Source organism: Mesoplodon bidens, assembly GCF_964165515.1.
Source record: "Mesoplodon bidens genome assembly, chromosome: 16".
Taxonomy (NCBI): Eukaryota; Metazoa; Chordata; class Mammalia; order Artiodactyla; family Ziphiidae; genus Mesoplodon; species Mesoplodon bidens.
Window position 1 is genome coordinate 13640852 of NC_138173.1, and position 18567 is coordinate 13659418.

Sequence of the window (18567 nt, forward strand, 5' to 3'; positions counted from 1 at the left end):
TGGATAATTCAGAAGCATCTTAATTTCCAAGTGTTTGGAGGTTTCCTGTTATCTTTCTGCCCCCAATTTCTAGTTTGATTTCATTGTTGTCAGAAAACACAGTCTGTCTGATTTCATTTCCTTTAAATTTGTTGAGGTTTGTATTTTGGTCCATGTTATGGTATATCTTGGTATATGTTCCGTAGGCACTTGAAAAGAATGTGTATTCTGCTGTTGTTGGGTTGGATGATCCATAAATGTGACTTAGATCCTGTTGGTTGATAGTGTTGTTGAGTTCTTTCATATCCTGGTTGACTTCTTTCTAATGATTCTCTTTGGTTACTTTAGAATACGAACTTGCTGATACCACTACTGAGTTGATTTTATTAACTGCTGATTATATGCTAAGCACTCTGTTAAGACCTTTACAAGAATTATATAATTTAATCCTCCCAGTAAACCAGTGTGTCACATATTATTAATACTGAGGTTCAGAGAGGTTAAACGACTTGCCCGCCAAGGTCATACAGCTGGGAAATGGCAGAGCTGGCATTCCAACCCAGGGCTGTCTGACTGCTAAATGTGTGCATGTAACCTCTGTGCAATTTGCTGTTCTATCAGGATTTAGGACTCGATGGGTTTTCTTCCAGTTCACATTTGAGTAAGGATGCAAACATTATAGTGGTGGCTGTGGGGAAAGTCCCACCAAGGTATGGTTGGCAGCCTCCCCAGTGATTTCCACTTCTTGGCATTCATGCTCTTGGGTAATGCCCTCCCCTTGAATACAGTCTGGACCTATTGACTCACTTCTAATGGACAGAATATGGCAAAAGTGATGGGGGGATGTCACTTCTGAAATTAGGTTACAAAGAGACTGTGGTTTCTGTCTTGGGCCTGTTCACGCTCTCTCCCTCTCTCCCTCTCATCTGCTCTGAGGGCAGCCAGGTGCTGGGTTGTGAGCTGTCCTATGGCGATGCCCACGTGGCAAGGAACTGATGTCTCTGGCTCACAGCCCTGGGGGACCTGAGGCTGCCAGAAGCCACATGAATGAGCTCAGAAACAGATCCCCCATACAAGCCTTGAGATGGCCAAAGCTCCAGCTGACACCTTGACTGTGCCTTGTGAGAGACCCTTAGCCAGAGGCACCCAGCTAAGCTGTGCCTAGATTGCTGACCCACAGAAACTATCAAGTAATAGATGTTTGTTGTTTTAAGCTGTTGAATTTGGGGGAAAACACCAAGAAAGAGAGAAAGCAAAGGAAAGAAGCCAAAATTTTGGCTTCTGACACCATCCCCTTCTTTGGGGGTTGAAATTCCAGGGAAATCAAGAGATGGTAGAAACCACTGCCAGATTGGAGTAAAACATGTAAGAAAAGGGAACCTGGGTCCTTGTTCAGCACGTGTCTTTCTGAGAGGTCTCATGTGCCAACGGAGGGGCACAGGAGGAGACAATCAACAGTGTGGTATGTGTCAGCCAAGAGAGGGCTTGACATAGCCTCTTAGGGTCTCCTGGGAGAAAGAGCCCAGAGATTCCCTGGTGCCCCCAGAGGTGCCATGGAAATTAGAGGAGTTGAGAGCCTGGGAGCCTGTCTTGGGATTTTGGTGGTGGAGGGGAGGTGACCTCTGGAAGGGACACTGCCTGGAGCCCCTCTTGGACCAGACACCCCCTGCCCTCTGTGGGAGACTGAGGATTTAACCAGGGACTTAGTGTGTAAGATATGATGCTTCAATGCTGGGCAGGCTTAAGGTTACTTAAATCTTTGAAGTCCCCATTCCCTCTGGCCCCAACACTGCCATTCTATGGGAACAGGGGCTTCAAGCCAAGATGAGAACGTTTCTTACAAGCCTGTGATGCTATCTTCGGTCATTGCTATCATGTGGCAGCCCCATTGCTTCCACAAGGACACTGGGACCACTGACCGGTAGGCCTCCTTTTTTTTCCACTTCTGTTGCTGCCCTGACTCAGATGGGAAGTGTTCCTGATTAAATGGAGGGGTAAGTGACAGCCATAAACAGTGAGAGTAAGAGAGGTATGGAAAGGGTAGCAGAGGCCCAGAAATAGACTCATCTGTGTGTTTGAAGTTGGCTTGGTGCAGGAGGGAGGAGAAGCCTTTCCTCACTCATCTTTGGTGAAATGGAGCCTATTCTTTAAAAATTTTTTTTAATTTTTAAAGAATTTAAAAAATTTTTTTGGCTGCGTTGGGTCTTCATTGCTGTGTGCGGGCTTTCTCTAGTTGCAGTGAGTGGGGGCTACTCTTCGTCGTGGTGCATGGGCTTCTCATTGTGGTGGTTTCTCTTGTTGTGGAGCACAGGCTGTAGGCGCGCGGGCTTCAGTAGTTGTGGCATTCGGGCTCAGTAGTTGTGGCACGTGGGCTTAGCTGCTCCGTGGCATGTGGGATCTTCCTGAACCAGCGCTCGAACCCATGTCCCCTGCCTTGGCAGGTGGATTCTTAACCACTGCACCACTAGGGAAGTCCCTGGAGCCTAATCTTAATTGATGCTTCTTGCTCTTGCTCCAAAATGAACTACCCTCAACTGACAGTCACCATACATGCCTGTTCCTTTTTCTGTGGTTACACTGTGTCCTCCTCTTCCTTGGAAATTTAGCTTGGGTTTTAGGGCTGCCGTGTATGGCTGTACAGGTTGTGTACTGCAAAAGTCCAGGTGGTACCATATCCTTAGGAGATGAATTGTAAGTCATCTCCCAGAAATCTTTCCATATCATAACCACTGGCTTCTCACATTCCCATTCATTCACAAATAACTGAAGCACTATTAAGTGCCAAGTGTTGTTCTAGGTACTGGGGATTTGGCAATGAACAAGATAAATAGAGTCTCTGCCTTTGGCATTGGTATAGGAAGAGACAGACAATTACCACATGAACAAGTAAAGTAAGTTTAGGTGTTATAAAGAAGTTGCACATGTGGGGGTGAGGTAAAATGTTTGGGAGATAAATTCTTATGTTCTACAGTAATACACTGGACCATAGTCTATAAACAATAGATGTTCTGTTCTTAACCATTTTGCCCCTTTTCCTTTTGAAAAGACAGCAGACAATATGTTGTATGTATACAATGGATATCTAATGCAAGGTGGTAGAGTTAACAATTTGTTAGCTTTTGCATTTATCCTACCAGGATGAAATGGAATTTTAAGAGAATATGAATTGCTCAATACACTGAGTGGGAATAGTTTGAAAATTTTATTATTACATTATAAAATTAAGAATACTTTTGTGGGTTTGGTTGTGGTAGAGAGGCAGATTTTACAAATTAATACAGTATTGACTTTAAAAAAATAAATTTATTTATTTATTTTTGGCTGCATTGGGTCTTTGTTGCTGCACGCAGGCTTTCTCTAGTTGCGGAGAGTGGGGGCTACTCTTTGTTGCGGTGTGCGGGCTTCTCATTGTGGTGGCTTCTCTTGTTGTGGAGCACGGGCTCTAGGTGCACGGACTTCACTAGTTGTGGCTCGCAGGCTCAGTAGTTGTGGTTCACAGCCTCGAGCGCAGGCTCAGTAGCTGTGGCGCACGGGCTTAGTTGCTCCGCGGCATGTGAGATCTTCCCAGATCAGGGTTTGAACCCGTGTCCCCTGCATCGGCAGGCGGACTCTCAACCACTGCGCCACCAGGGAAGCCCCCCAGTATTGACATTTGTGGGGCATATTTTCTAAGACTAGGAGAGCCTTCAAAATCATAAACCTTACTAGGTCGCATAATTTTCCCATAAAACATAGTGAAATATAACTGAAATATTTAAATATCTTTTGTATCCTTAATGGTTTTCTATGAGTAATTTGTAGGGGTTTTTTTCTGGCTAAGAACCTTCCTTCCCTTAGACTTCTTCACTATTATTACCAGTACTAGTCTTTGGCTTTTTTTTTTTTTTTTTTTTTTTTTTTGGTACGTGGACCTCTCACTGTTGTGGCCTCTCCCGTTGCGGAGCACAGGCTCTGGATGCGCAGGCTCAGCGGCCATGGCTCACGGGCCCAGCTGCTCTGCGGCATGTGGGATCTTCCCGGACCGGGGCACGAACCCATGTCCCCTGCATCGGCAGATGGACTCTCAACCACTGTGCCACCAGGGAGGCCCCTGTTGGCTTTTTTTAGGAGTCTTAAAAAAAAAATACTAAGAAGTAAAGGTTATAAAAAACCCTGAAAGTCATTGCATTCTTGACAGTAGAAAAATATCAGAACATATTAAGATGTTCATCCATGAGGTCGGCCCACTCCTGGGATAAGAACCCACTCAATACACTAGTCTTAGAGGGCTTATGACTTAAATGAAGCCTTCAGAAAATGAGAAATCACCATGAGTCATCAACCATTAGAGTCAGTGAAAAGTACTGTAACAGAGAATGTTAAATGCACAGATACTAAAGGTCTTTGGTATCTAAATCACAGATCCATAGCAGGAGGGCAAAATGCAGTCACTTGCTCATCTCTTTATTGCTATAGCATACATGAGATCATTTTGACGGAGAAGACAAGAGAATATCACATGAGAAACTGTTCTGGAACACCATAAATTGGAGTTTTAGCCTTTTGCTATATATCAGCTACTATGGTTGGTTCCTAATTTGTCACGAATTCATAAACGCTCTGAATCTCAGGTTCTTTCTCTTTAATGAGGGTTGGTAATTCCCACCTCCAAGGGCAGAGCTGAAGATAAACTGAGCCAGGGTTTTGAGAGGGCTTCATAAACATAGAAGAAACCCACAAAATCACGGTGTTACTATCATTCCATCAGATACTGCTGGCTTCACATTCCCAGTTTTGTTCCTTGAGCAGAATAAAAACACTGGCTAGCGAGAATGGACACTCTGTAAAGGGTTTAACTTACTTCTTTTACAAACCACTGACAAAAGGCAGGACCAATCCATTCTCTTGCATGAATACCGCAGTCTATCCAGACAGCTCTTTTGTAAGCTCGTGATCTTCTGCCCAGCTGAAAACAAGAGTATTCATAGTAACCAATGCAGGCTTTTATTTTTGGATTTACTGACCAGCATAATTTAATATGGTTTCAGCATAATACTTCACTAGAGTTAGGTTCATTAAGTAACCCGTAAAAAAGACAGAGATTTCCTATCGATTTCAGAAGTCCAGGCTTCTTTATGCAGAAAGAATAAATTTATTGTCTTAATTACGAATCAAAGAAGTAGAAAATACACAGGGAAAATGCCATTGCTTAAATAGGCTTGCTTCTCCATTTTCATGTAATATGTGACTTAAGTAAGAAGCTAATTTTTTCCCTCCCTCTCCCTCATCCTTGCCCTCTTTCTCTCCACTGCCCTCCCCATGCAGGGAATCAGAAGTATTCCCAAGCAATATCTATTAAAGAAATAGCTATGCCTTATATGTAGAGAAAGTCAAATTTTATTACAATACTAAAGGGAAACACAAAATGATTTGTAGAGTCAAATGACAGACTTTTCTCTATTATCCTATTATATCAATTTCATTTATAACACGGTTTCTAACCCAGTTATCAGTTGATGGCTCTTGACATGATAGGGGATCTAGTTTTCATTCATTCATTAATTCACTCAACCAAGGCTTTAGGAAATCCTTTTTAATGTCAGACACAGTGCTTGGCCTTGGAGATTCAGAGATGAGAAGACAAGGAATTTATATGGTAGTAGGGGAGGGCAGACACACGACCAATTAATCATTATAATGTGAATATATATAAGTTACTTTGGCAACTCGGGTGCTGTGTCTCATTTCCCTGTGGAGCAAAAGAGGAGCCCTTGAAGAGTTGAGCAAGACTTGAAGCTTGCCCGGCAGACAAGTGAAAGAAGGCATCTCAAGCTTGGAAGGGAATCTGAGCACACCATGTTTGAGCAGCTGCTTCTGGGGTATGAAGACACAGAGGCAGAGGACACATGAAATACCTGGATACTAAGTAACAGATAAGGCTTCATCCTGTATCCCATGGGAGGTGTGTGTGTGTGTAGATGGACGAGAGGGTAGAGGATGGGGACTCACAGGGAAGTTCAGTCCTGAGGCTGCTGTGACTGCAACAGGCCAGGGAGAACAGATCCAGAAACAAGCTAGGGCAATAGCAGTGAGGACAAGAAAAGAGGTTTTGACAAATCCAAAAGTTAGAAGAAAGAATTGTCAGTTCTTCATGTTAGATTTCAATAAGTGGTGAGAGTAAAGGAGAGGAATTTAGGATGGTTCATGTTTCCTGACCGGAGCATGGCCGTGCCATCCTGAGTCTGAGGTGCTTTGGTGAGTATCGAGATGAGGATGGCAAGGCGGCAATGAGCTATGAATGTCCAGTAAGTACCAGGGAGCAGACTCCACTGGACAGAAAAGTCTGGAATGACTGTTGAAACCATGGGGTGGATGTGCCCATCCAGACAGGGTGGGGAGAGGGGGAGAGCACAGCTGAGGAGAGAATCCTGGGGCCACCAGCACGTAAGGAAAGAACAAGGAGAGAGAAGCCACTGGAGGAGACCTGAGGGGATGGTCTGAGAGGAGAGGAGAACCAAGTAGGGGTCATCGCAGACGTTTTAGAGGTGTTGTGAGGGCAAAGGCCAGGGAGTCAAGGTCTGAATGGTTGCTGAGGAAGTAGAGACAGTGATGCAGGGAAATCTTTTTAGATCTTTGGCAGAGAAGAGATGGGTCAGTGGCTGAAAGAGAACGCAGGCTCAAGGGCTGGGAATGACGTATACCTTCTTACACATTTCTGTAGTTTTCTTTTTTTTTTTTTTCAGTACCTGGGCCTCTCACTGTTGTGGCCTCTCCCGTTGCGGAGCACAGGCTCCGGACACACTGGCTTAGCGGCCATGGCTCACGGGCCCAGCCACTCCGCGGCATGTGGGATCCTCCCGGACCAGGGCACCAACCCGCGTTCCCTGCACCGGCAGGTGGACTCTCAACCACTGCGCCACCAGGGAAGCCCAAGAAACAGTATTCTTCGGAATACTCAATGGCAAAAATTAAATATGGCTCAAAAACCTAAGGGAAATTTTTTTTCTTAAATGACCAGATGAGGTTAAATATGAGACATGATGAAATGCCATTTCATTTCTTTTCCCCATAAGTCAAAGCTGAAAACGATGAACGTTTAGTAAATATTTAGTTACTAATTTCTTATTTTTACCTTTAAAACAAAAAGAGATCTTCCCTCATATGATTTTCCAATAGAGAACATGTGAATGAGGCCTGAATGAGTTTTATTCAAATGATGCATCCAATTTTGAATCTAAAAGCAAGTAAATAAAAACCACGTCAGACTCTCACAATTATGGAGCTTTTAGTAAGCAAAAGAGAACAAAAAGACAACAGTGGGTTAGGAACTCAAAAAAGCATATGTGGAGTATAAGATTGAATGCAAAACCAATTTTGTAGTTTTAATTTTCTTCAGGATACTTAAAATTACATTTTATTTTCTGCTTTTATAAATAGTTGCTTTATGTCTTTATATTGTTCCCCTTTTAAAGCATACCTTCTACTACTATTTGTCATTAACATCTTTATGGCAGAATTTTACAGAAAATTAATGTGTTCTGGGTTCTTTTTTTTTTTTTTTTTTGTGTTATGCGGGCCTCTCACTGTTGTGGCCTCTCCCCCCGCGGAGCGCAGGCTCCGGACGCACAGGCTCAGCGGCCATGGCTCACGGGCCCAGCCGCTCTGCGGCATGTGGGATCTTCCCAGACCGGGGCACGAACCCGTGTCCCCTGCATCGGCAGGCGGACTCTCAACCACCGCGCCACCAGGGAAGCCCTGGGTTCTTTTTGAAAAATCAAAATTTATTTCCATTTCCCCCAAAATTTAGAGGAAGAGAAAGAAATCAGCTTCAGGAAAACCATCCCAACTATTTGAAAGTGTTTATTAAAGTCCTCTATATTGTAATTTGCCACTGAACAGAAGGTGCTAAGAAAAAGGCATTATCTTTTGCGTTTAAGATTTATTCTACCCAGCCACACATTGGAGGGCATACTCTGAATAATTTCCCAAGTAATAGCGATACATTTGCATTGATCCATTCACACACATTTATCTGTCATCAGGGAAAGGTATATTTGAGATGGATAAAGAAGGCACTTAGAAAGATGGGTGACATTTCTGACTTGAAGCCCAATAAAGGAGTAAGGAAGTCACAGAAAAGTGTCCCTCTGTTCCATGATGTGAAAGAAAGCGTCTATTCTTAAAAAAAACACCAAAAAACATCTTCCTTTTTTTATATCCCTATTTAGTCTAATGAGCAGGATACACACACACACATACATTTACATATATGTATGTATATACCTATATTAATATATTTTTAAATTTTGATTTTTTTTCTAGTGCATGTTAATAGCAAGCATGCCAAGTTATCTAAATGTCTAATCTAACTTGACATATCTAATATGTCAAGTTATCGAAATCCTTTCCATTGCTGGTAACTTCAAGCTTCTAAAAAGTATGTTAAAAACAGGAAATATGTAGAAATAATTTTGAAAGGAAAGTTGTTATCAAGAGAACCAAAAATTCTCTTAAGAATATAACAGGATCTCATTTGTTCTATGACTGGCATTCCTGGGCTCAATTCAGGGGAAGGATGAAAAAATGTATGTACTCATCCATTTAGTCATCCTGTCAACAGCTATCTATTTGGAAGCCTCTCTTTGCTTGCCACGGCAGATACAGTGGTGAACAAGAAAGCAATGGCTTGTCCCCATGGCCCTTTCAGCTTATTCGGAGAGAAAGGCATTAATCAAATAATCATACAGTAACATAATTAACAACTATGATAGGTATCATCACATCCATGTACTGTGGGTGCAAGTAGTACTCTGGGGATTGAGAGTAGGGAGTTCTGACCCCATCTGGGATAGCAGAAACATCTCTCTTCTTGCTTAACTTGAGATTTGAAGAATAACTAGTTGTTGCTCAGATGTACAGTAGTGGCAGTGGGGATGGGTCCTTGTGTTTCTCAGATACAGTAAATAACAGCAAGCTAACAGTCCCTGAGGTGCCACAAATGAAGCTTGGTTTTGGGGAGGTCTCAAATTTGCAGAGGGTATGGGGCAAACATCAAAGTTCACTCTACCCCTCAACCAAACCATTGCTCTCAAAGTCTGGCTAGCTCTACCGTCCATGCGTTTTTCAATTAGGGTGTTTATAACCATAATTACAGTCAGCCCTCCACATCTGGGGATGCAGAACCATTGGATACCAAGGGCTGACTGTACTACGCCGTTGTACACAAGGGACTTGAGTATCCATGATTTTGGTATCTGTAGGGGGTCCTGGACCTAATGCCCTTCGGATACCGAGGGGCGACTGTATAGCAGCTTTACTGCACTCTCCATTGAACTTCCCCTGTCCATTGTAGAGGTGGGTTGGATAAAGCAGGTGAAATTAAAATTATTTTGCTGCTACTTATATAGTGTAAAAGGCTTAATGGAAGAGAACTGAGGTGCCTGGGCCATGTAAGAGCTGTACGTATTCTTCATATAGCCTCTGCCTCTGTCCTTACGCTTCTCTCCCAATCCTGAGACTTAAATGATAAAGATGCACTTGTTAAAAAGCAACAAAATGTCCTTTGATTACATACTTCTTCTAAGGAGTGATAAACTTCATAATTATATCCAGAGACGGATCTTCGACTTCTCTGGGTTGGCAAACTGCTTCCCTTTTCCAGTACTTTCTGAAGATCTTCCATGAGGATCCTGGATTTGAAATGATAGACATGATGAAAATTAAATGGAAATAATACAAAAATCAGTCAATATCAAAAGAAAATCATGCATCTATGAAAAAGTGAAGAAAGAAAAGGACAGTGAAGATTGACATTTCTAAAAATACCAACTGTTGGGAAGGTGTTCTTTTTCAGAAAATAAAAACTTAAATAAATGATATAATGAATATAAAATAGAAAATTATAGGCAGGTATTCCCAAGTAATAATGAGCCTAATAATAACTACCATTGATTGAGCAGCTACAAGAACTGAATGATGGCGTGGGAACACATATTTACTGAGCACCTATCAGGTGGCAGGCACTGTGCTGTGTATTTTACATGAGCTTAGTTAATAACCCTATGAGGTTAGACTTTATTGTTATCTCCATTTTACAAATGGGGAAACTGAGCCTCAAAAGGGTTAAGAACTTGTCAATATCACTCTTCCAGTGAGCACAGAGCCACAATTGGAACTTGGAATGTGAACCCAAGTTCCAGGCTTTAGACTCAGGTCCCGTGTGACATGATGAAAAATGAAGCATGACAAGCTCCCCCACTCCTTTGCCACATCCTCCTGTTCGGCTGCTTCTATCTGTTCCCATGCCTTTTGTCACTGAACTTTTGTCATGTTGTCACCCGGCATACTTGACCCAAGACTCAGAAAAGGGAAAGAAAGAAACTACAATACTCAAGAGGAAATGGAAGAAATACCTAGAGTCGGAAAAAGCTAATTTCACTGCCTACCAGTATCAAGGACACCAAGAGAAGACAAGCTTAGGTAATCAAAGTGAATGCATTTGGAAATTGAAGGCCGAGGCCAGGGTGAGGGATTCGAGTCACTGAAATGTATGGAACCAGCTGGACTGGTGTTATTATTATTTTTTTTAATTTTTAAATTAAATTTATTTTTTTATACAGCAGGTTCTTATTAGTCATCAATTTTATACACATCAGTGTATACATGTCAATCCCAATTGCCCAATTCAGCACACATACCACCATCCCTGCCCCCCGCAGTTTACCCCCCTTGGTGTCCATACGTTTGTTCTTTACATCTGTGTCTCAACTTCTGCCCTGTAAACCGGTTCATCTGTATCATTTTTCTAGGTTTCACATACATGAGTTAATATACGATATTTGTTTTTCTCTGTCTGACTTGCTTCACTCAGTATGACAGTCTCTAGATCCATCCACGTCTCAACAAATGACTCAATTTCATTCCTTTTTATGGCTGAGTAATATTCCATAGTATATATGTACCACAACTTCTTTATCCATTCGTCGGTCGATGGGCATTTAGGTTGCTTCCATGACCTGGTTATTGTAAATAGTGCTGCAATGAACACTGGGGTGCATGTGTCTTTTTGAATTGTGGTTTTCTCTGGGTATATGCCCAGTAGTGGGATTGCTGGGTCATATGGTAATTCTATTTTTAGTTTTTTAAGGAACCTCTATACTGTTCTCCATAGTGGCTGTATCAATTTACATTCCCACCAGCAGTGAAAGAGGGTTCCCTTTTCTCCACACCCTCTCCAGCATTTGTTGTTTGTAGATTTTCTGATGATGCCCATTCTAACTGGTGTGAGGGGATACCTCATTGTAGTTTTGATTTGCATTTCTCTAATAATTAGTGGTGTTGAGCAGCTCTTCATGTGCTTCTTGGCCATCTGTATGTTTCCTTTGGAGAAATGTCTATTTAGGTCTTTTGCCCATTTTTTGATTGGGTTGTTTGTTTCTTTAATATTGAGCTGCATGAGCTGTTTATATATTTTAGAGATTAATCCTTTGTCCATTAATTCGTTTGCAAATATTTTCTCCCATTCTGAGGGTTGTCTTTTCATCTTGTTTATGGTTACCTTTGCTGTGCAAAAGCTTTTAAGTTTCATTAGGTCCATTTTGTTTATTTTTATTTCCATTACTCTAGGAGGTGGGTCAAAAAAGATCTTGCTGTGATTTATGTCGAAGAGTGTTCTTCCTATGTTTTGCTCTAAGAGTTTTATAGTGTCCAGTATTACATTTAGGTCTCGAATCCATTTTTTTTTTTTTTTTTTTTGCGGTACATGTGTCTCTCACTGTTGTGGCCTCTCCCGTTGCAGAGCACAGGCTCCAGACACACAGGCTCAGCAGCCATGGCTCACGGGCCTAGCCACTCTGCGGCATGTGGGATCTTCCTGGACCGGGGCACAAACCCGTGTCCCCTGCATTGGCAGGTGGACTCTCAACCACTGCGCCACCAGGCAAGCCCTCAAATCCATTTTGAGTTTATTTTTGTGTATGGTGTTAGGGAATGTTCTAATTTCATTCTTTTACATGAGCTGTCTAGTTTTCCCAGCACCACTTACTGAAGAGACTGTATTTCTCCACTGTATATCCTTGCCTCCTTTGTCATAGATTAGTTGACCATAGGTGTGTGGGTTTATCTCTGAGCTTTCTATCTTGTTCCATTGATCTATGTTTCTGTTTTTGTGCCAGTACCATATTGTCTTGATGATTATAGCTTTGCAGTATAGTCTGAAGTCAGGGAGTCTGATTCCTCCAGCTCTGTTTTTTTCCCTCAAGACTGCTTTGGCTATTTGGGGTCTTTTGTGTCTCCATACACATTTTAAGATATTTTGTTCTAGTTCTGTAAAAAATGCCATTGGTAATTTGATAGGGATTGCATTGAATCTGTAGATTGCTTTGGGTAGTAGAGTCATTTTCACAATGTTGATTCTTCCAATCCAAGAACATGGTATCTCTCTCCATCTGTTGGTATCTTTAATTTCTTTCATCAGTGTCTTACAGTTTTCTGCATACAGGTTTTTTGTCTCCCTAGGTAGGTTTATTCCTAGGCATTTTATTCTTTTTGTTGCAGTGGTAAATTGGAGTGTTTCCTTAATTTCTCTTTCAGATTTTTCATCATTAGTGTATAGGGATGCAAGAGATTTCTGTGCATTAATTTTATATACTGCAACTTTACCAAATTCTTTGATTAGCTCTAATAGTTTTCTGGTGGCATTTTTAGGATTCTCTATGTATAGTATCATGTCATCTGCACACAGTGACAGTTTTACTTTTCTTTTCCAATTTGTATTCCTTTTATTTCTTTTTCTTCTCTGATTGCCGTGGCTAGGACTTCCAAAACTCTGTTGAATAACAGTGGTGAGAGTGGGCATCCTTGTCTTTTTCCTGATCTTAGAGGAAATGCTTTCAGTTTTTCACTACTGAGAATGATGTTTGCTGTGGGTTTGTCATATATGGCCTTTATTATGTTGAGGTAGGTTCCCTCTATGCCCACTTTCTGGAGAGTTTTTATCATAAATGGGTGTTGAATTTTGTCAAAAGCTTTTTCTGCATCTACTGAGATGATCATATGGTTTTTATTCTTCAATTTGTTAATATGGTGTATCACACTGATTGATTTGCGTATATTGAAGAATCCTTGCATCCCTGGGATAAATCCCACTTGATTGTGGTGTATGATCCTTTTAATGTGTTGTTGGATTCTGTTTGCTAGTATTTTTCTGAGGATTTTTGCATCTATATTCATCAGTGATATTGGCCTGTAGTTTTCTTTTTTTGTGACATCTTTGTCTGGTTTTGGTATCAGGGTGATGGTGGTCTCATAGAATGAGTTTGGGAGTGTTCCTTCCTCTGTAATTTTTTGTAAGAGTTTGAGAAGGATGGGTGTTAGCTCTTCTCTAAATGCTTGATAGAATTCACCTGTGAAGCCATCTGGTCCTGGACTTTTGTTTGTTGGAAGATTTTTAATCACAGTTTCAATTTCATTACTCGTGATTGGTCTGTTCATATTTTCTATTTCTTCCTGGTTCAGTCTTGGAAGGTTATACATTTCTAAGAATTTGTCCATTTCTTCTAGGTTGTCCATTTTATTGGCATAGAGTTGCTTGTAGTAGTCTCTTAGGATGCTTTGTATTTTCTGTGGTGTCTGTTGTATCTTCTCCTTTTTAATTTCTAGTTTTATTGATTTGAGTCCTCTCCCTCTTTTTCTTGATGAGTCTGGCTAATGGTTTATCAATTTTGTTTATCTTCTCAAAGAACTAGCTTTTAGTTTTATTGATCTTTGCTATTGTTTTGTTTCTATTTCATTTATTTCTGCTCTGATATTGATGATTTCTTTCCTTCTGTAACTGTGTTTTGTTTATTCTTCTTTCTCTAGTTCCTTTAGGTGTAAGGTTAGATTGTTTATTTGAGATTTTTCTTGTTTCTTGAGGTAGGATTGTATTGCTATAAACTTCCCTCTTAGAACTGCTTTTGCTGCATCCCATAGGTTTTGGATTGTCGTGTTTTCATTGTCATTTGTCTCTAGGTATTTTTTGATTTCTTCTTTGATTTCTTCAGTGATCTCTTGGTTATTTAGTATTGTATTGTTTAACCTCTATGTGTTTGTGTTTTTTATGTTTTTTTCCCTGTAATTCATTTCTAATCTCATACTGTTGTCAGAAAAGATGCTTCATATGATTTCAATTTTCTTAAATTTACTGAGGCTTGATTTGTGAGCCAAGATGTGATCTATCCTGGAGAATGTTCTGTGCGCACTTGAGAAGAAAGTGTAATTTGCTGTTTTGGATGGAATGTCCTATAAATATCAATTAAATCTATCTGGTCTATTGTGTCATTTAATGCTTCTGTTTCCTTATTTATTTTCATTTTGGATGATCTGTCCATTGGTGTGAGGTGTTAAAGTTCCCCACTATTATTGTATTACTGTCGATTTCCTATTTTATAGCTGTTAGCAGTTGCCTTAGGTATTGAGGTGCTCCTATGTTGGGTGCATATATATTTATAATTGTTATATCTTCTTCTTGAATTGATCCCTTGATCATTATGTAGTGTCCTTCCTTGTCTCTTGTAACATTCTTTATTTTAAAGTCTATTTTATCTGATGTGAGTATAGCTACTCCATATTTCTTTTGATTTTCATTTGCATGGAATATCTTTTTCCATCCTCTCACTTTCAGTCTGTATGTGTCCCTAGGTCTGAAGTGGGTCTCTTGTAGATAGCATATATATGGGTCTTGTTTTTATATCCATTCAGCAAGCCTGTGTCTTTTGGTTGGAGAACTTAATCCATTCACATTTAAGGTAATTATTGGTATGTCTGTTCCTGTTACCATTTTCTTAATTGTTTTGGGTTTGTTTTTTTAGGTCCTTTTCTTCTCTTGTGTTTCCCACTTAGAGAAGTTCCTTTAGCATTTGTTGTAGAGCTGGTTTGGTGGTGCTGAATTCTCTTAGTTTTTGCTTGTCTGTAAAGCTTTTGATTTCTCCTTTGAATCTGAATGAGATTCTCGCTGGGTAGAGTAATCTTGGTTGTAGTTTCTTCCCTTTCATCACTTTAAGTATATCATGCCACTCCCTTCTGGCTTGTAGAGTTTCTGCTGAGAAATCAGCTGTTAACCTTATGGGAGTTCCCTTGTATGTTATTTGTCATTTTTCCCTTGCTTTCAGTAAATTTTCTTTTTCTTTAATTTTTGCCAATTTGTTTACTATGTGTCTCGGCGTGTTTCTCCTTGGGTTTATCCTGTATGGGAGTCGCTGTGCTTCCTGGACTTGGGTGGCTATTTCCTTTCCCATGTTAGGGAAGTTTTTGACTATAATCTCTTCAAATATTTTCTCTGGTCCCTTCTCTCTCTCTTTTCCTTCTGGGACCCCTATAATGCAAATGTTGTTGCGTTTAATGTTGTCCCAGAGGTCTCTTAGGCTGTCTTCATTTCTTTTCATTCTTTTCATTCTTTATTCTGTTCCGCAGCAGTGAATTCCACCATTCTGTCTTCCAGGTCACTTATCCATTCTTCTGCCTCAGTTATTCTGCTATTGTTTCCTTCTATTGTAGTTTTCATTTCAGTTATTGTATTGTTCGTCTCTGGTTGTTCTTTAATTCTTCTAGGTCTTTGTTAAACATTTCTTGCATCTTCTTGATCTTTGCCTCCATTGTTTTTCTGAGGTCCTGGATCATCTTCACTATCATTACTGTGAATTCTTTTTCTAGAAGGTTGACTATCTCCATGTCATTTAGTTGTTTTTCTGGGGTTTTATCTTGTTCCTTCATCTGGTACATAGCCATCTGCCTTTTCATCTTGTCTATCTTTCTGTGAATGTGGATTTTGTTCCACAGGCTGCAGGATTGTAGTTCTTCTTGCTTCTGCTGTCTGCCCTCTGGTAGATGAGGCTATCTAAGAGGCTTGTGTAAGTTTCCTGATGGGAGGGACTGGTGGACTGGTGTTCTTGATGAGACCCCTGAGCTAGACATAGGCTTGTGACCCCAGTACTCACCAATCTCCTCTAACTAAAGCCATGAAGTAACAAGGTGCTCACTCCTTTACGTAAAGATGTTAAAGAGACTCTCGGTGATTTTTCCTGGGCCTGGAAGGTAGCTAAAAAGCTTTGCTTTCATATTTTATCTTTCCAAAGAACCTGTGGCTTGGTGGTTTCAGTGCCATTAAAAGAACGTGTAATGGCATTTTTAAATGAGTTTCAAAGTTGACCTATGTAAGACACTTGGTAAAAAAATTATCTTGAATTACTTGAATAAATACTTTTTGGTCCTCAAAGGAAGTAGATTTACTTAGGGTCATGCTGGGTGTAGGAAATTCCTTTTGATGTACTCATTTGTTATTTACCAAGGACCCACAGTGGACAAAGCACTTAATCTGGAATTTATCATCAGCTTACTGTTCTTTTTGTTTCAATTTTCAACCTTTAAAATTAGAAACATTAAAAATCAAGGTAAGGTGTGGTGGCACCACGTTGGTAAATTTGCTTGGTAGCTGCTTGCCATGGCTCAAAATATGAGTGGAGTTTAGATCGTCAGTCTGAATACGATCTGTATTAGTTCTTTCTTTCTTTCCTCAAAGAAAGGAGTTACAGATGAAAGTAGGTTTGTATGGATTAAAGAACTTTACAATATTGCCAGTGTGGGTGTAAAGAACCAAATGAACTTCTTTGTCAATGTCCAATCTTCCTGTGTTGTGTGCGAATCTGGGGTGGTCAAGAAAAATGCGAGTTTGATTACGGCTGAGTTGGTTGGTTATAAACTGTCAACAAATTCCAGTTACAGTAGGCAATTTCCAGCTGTCTTTCCCTTGCCAGTACCATCTATCCATTTCTCCTGGCTACTTTTCTCTATTTCAGGAAAGTAAGGGGAAAAAAAAAATAGATTTGCCATAACCAGCAACCTACAGAAGAATCTCCTTCTGAATTTCCAGTTTAAAAAGATAAATGAATACATACAAAATAGTTTTCAAAATTATAAAAACCTTTACAGCATGTTTACAGAATTGAGCTCTAGTGTATTACTTTTGCATTATTTCCAAAATGGACAGACTTTCTAAATACTGGGCTGGCCAAAAAGTTCATTCGGGTTTCCCTGCAACATCAGGAAAATGTGAACGAACTTTTTGGCCAACCCAGTATAAACAAGCACAGATAACTTGTTTCCCCTCAAGGTAAGACCAATTCCTCATATTCATCACCAGAAAGTTCTGATGCTGATACATCTGCTTGTTTGGAAACTCTTGGTAGAACCACCACTGTACCCCTTAGAAAGCTAATATTTTCTCAGGAGTTTCAGTATGAAAAACTATGCTCCTTAATTGATTAGATTCTTAAGTCATTTATCAACAGATAATGATAAACATATTACTAATTACATAACCAAATGAACTGTGAAAATAATTCTAATGGATAATTGCTCCTACAAAATATTTACCTTAGTATTTTCTAGTCAAGTTTGCTAGTGTTTTAACCAAAGTAAATGATGAAGTTTTAGAGTCTGAGGTTGTGGCATCACTCTAGTTGGGTATTAGTTTCTTTGATGAATCAACTCTTAAGCTTCTCAGTTTTATTTTAAAGATTCCAAGTGCCCTAAATAGAGCTGGCCTTTGGATCCCCAGTATTCATCCATTCATTTAGGCCAGTGATTCTCAAGATGGGCTGCTTTAAAATCACCCATGAGCTTTAAAAAAATATGCCACACTGAGCCTTACTTAGACAAGAATCTCCTGTGCATAGGTATTGGGCCTTTCTAAAAAGCTCACCAGGTGATTTAATATATCGTCAGGCTAACATCTGGAAACCAGTAATTTAGGCTAATTATTCTGGAAACTGATGGCTGTCAGTCCTCTTAGGTTCTATCCTAGATAAAAGTGGAAGAGAGTATTAGAATACAGCTGGTCCTTGCTTCCTCTCTCTCTCGAGTGTGTCTACTGCATGTGGTCAACTGCCTCTCAGCATTTATGCCTATGCCCTCTTTGGACTTCCTGTGCTGAAAGGGCTAGGAAGCTGAAAAGTACTTTTCCTCGACTCTCTTGCACCTGTGGTTCTGGGTACAAATCTGTGAACTCTCACAAGACAGGAAGTTAAGAACGAGGCAGAGGCCGTCTCCTGCTGCTGTGGCTGTGGCGTGTCGAGGTTGCAGAGGTGTGACTGTTTAGAGGCAGTCAGGTGGCCGGACTCAGAACTCCAGGGTCTACTCGCCAGCTTCCTGGCATGAGAGGCAATTATGGTCACGACGGTGGTGGCAGCAGTGGCACAGCAACAGCTTCCTGACCACTGGGCTGTCACACCAGGTCTGCCTGCTTGGTCCTTGTCAAGTAGGCAACTGGAAACCAGTGAGTTGACGAAAAGCCCAGGAATGGAGCCCAAAATGGCCTTTTTTTTTTTTTTTTTTTGCGGTACGCGGGCCTCTCACTGTCGTGGCCTCTCCCGTTGCAGAGCACAGGCTCAGCGGCCATGGCTCACGGGCCCAGCCGCTCCGCAGCATGTGGGATCTTCCTGGACCGGGGGACGAACCCGTGTCCCCTGCATTGGCAGGCGGATTCCCAACCACTGCGCCACCAGGGAAGCCCCCAAATGGCTTTTTTAAACTGTTGTAGTTTCTTAGTTCCTTATGGCTGGTTATTATTTCTAC

At 40.8% G+C, this 18567-nt stretch overlaps 1 protein-coding gene across 1 annotated transcript in view; it reads right to left on the bottom strand.

Moving 5' to 3' along the window:
* Positions 1 to 18567, bottom strand: part of CPA6 (carboxypeptidase A6) — a 266324-nt gene that overhangs the window by 64068 nt on the left and 183689 nt on the right. The window contains exons 4-6 of the mRNA XM_081258400.1: positions 9533 to 9647; positions 7091 to 7192; positions 4820 to 4924 (exon numbers count right to left, since the gene is read on the bottom strand). Of these exons, the coding sequence (XP_081114526.1) occupies positions 4820 to 4924; positions 7091 to 7192; positions 9533 to 9647 (322 nt within the window). The remainder of the gene's footprint in view (positions 1 to 4819; positions 4925 to 7090; positions 7193 to 9532; positions 9648 to 18567) is intronic.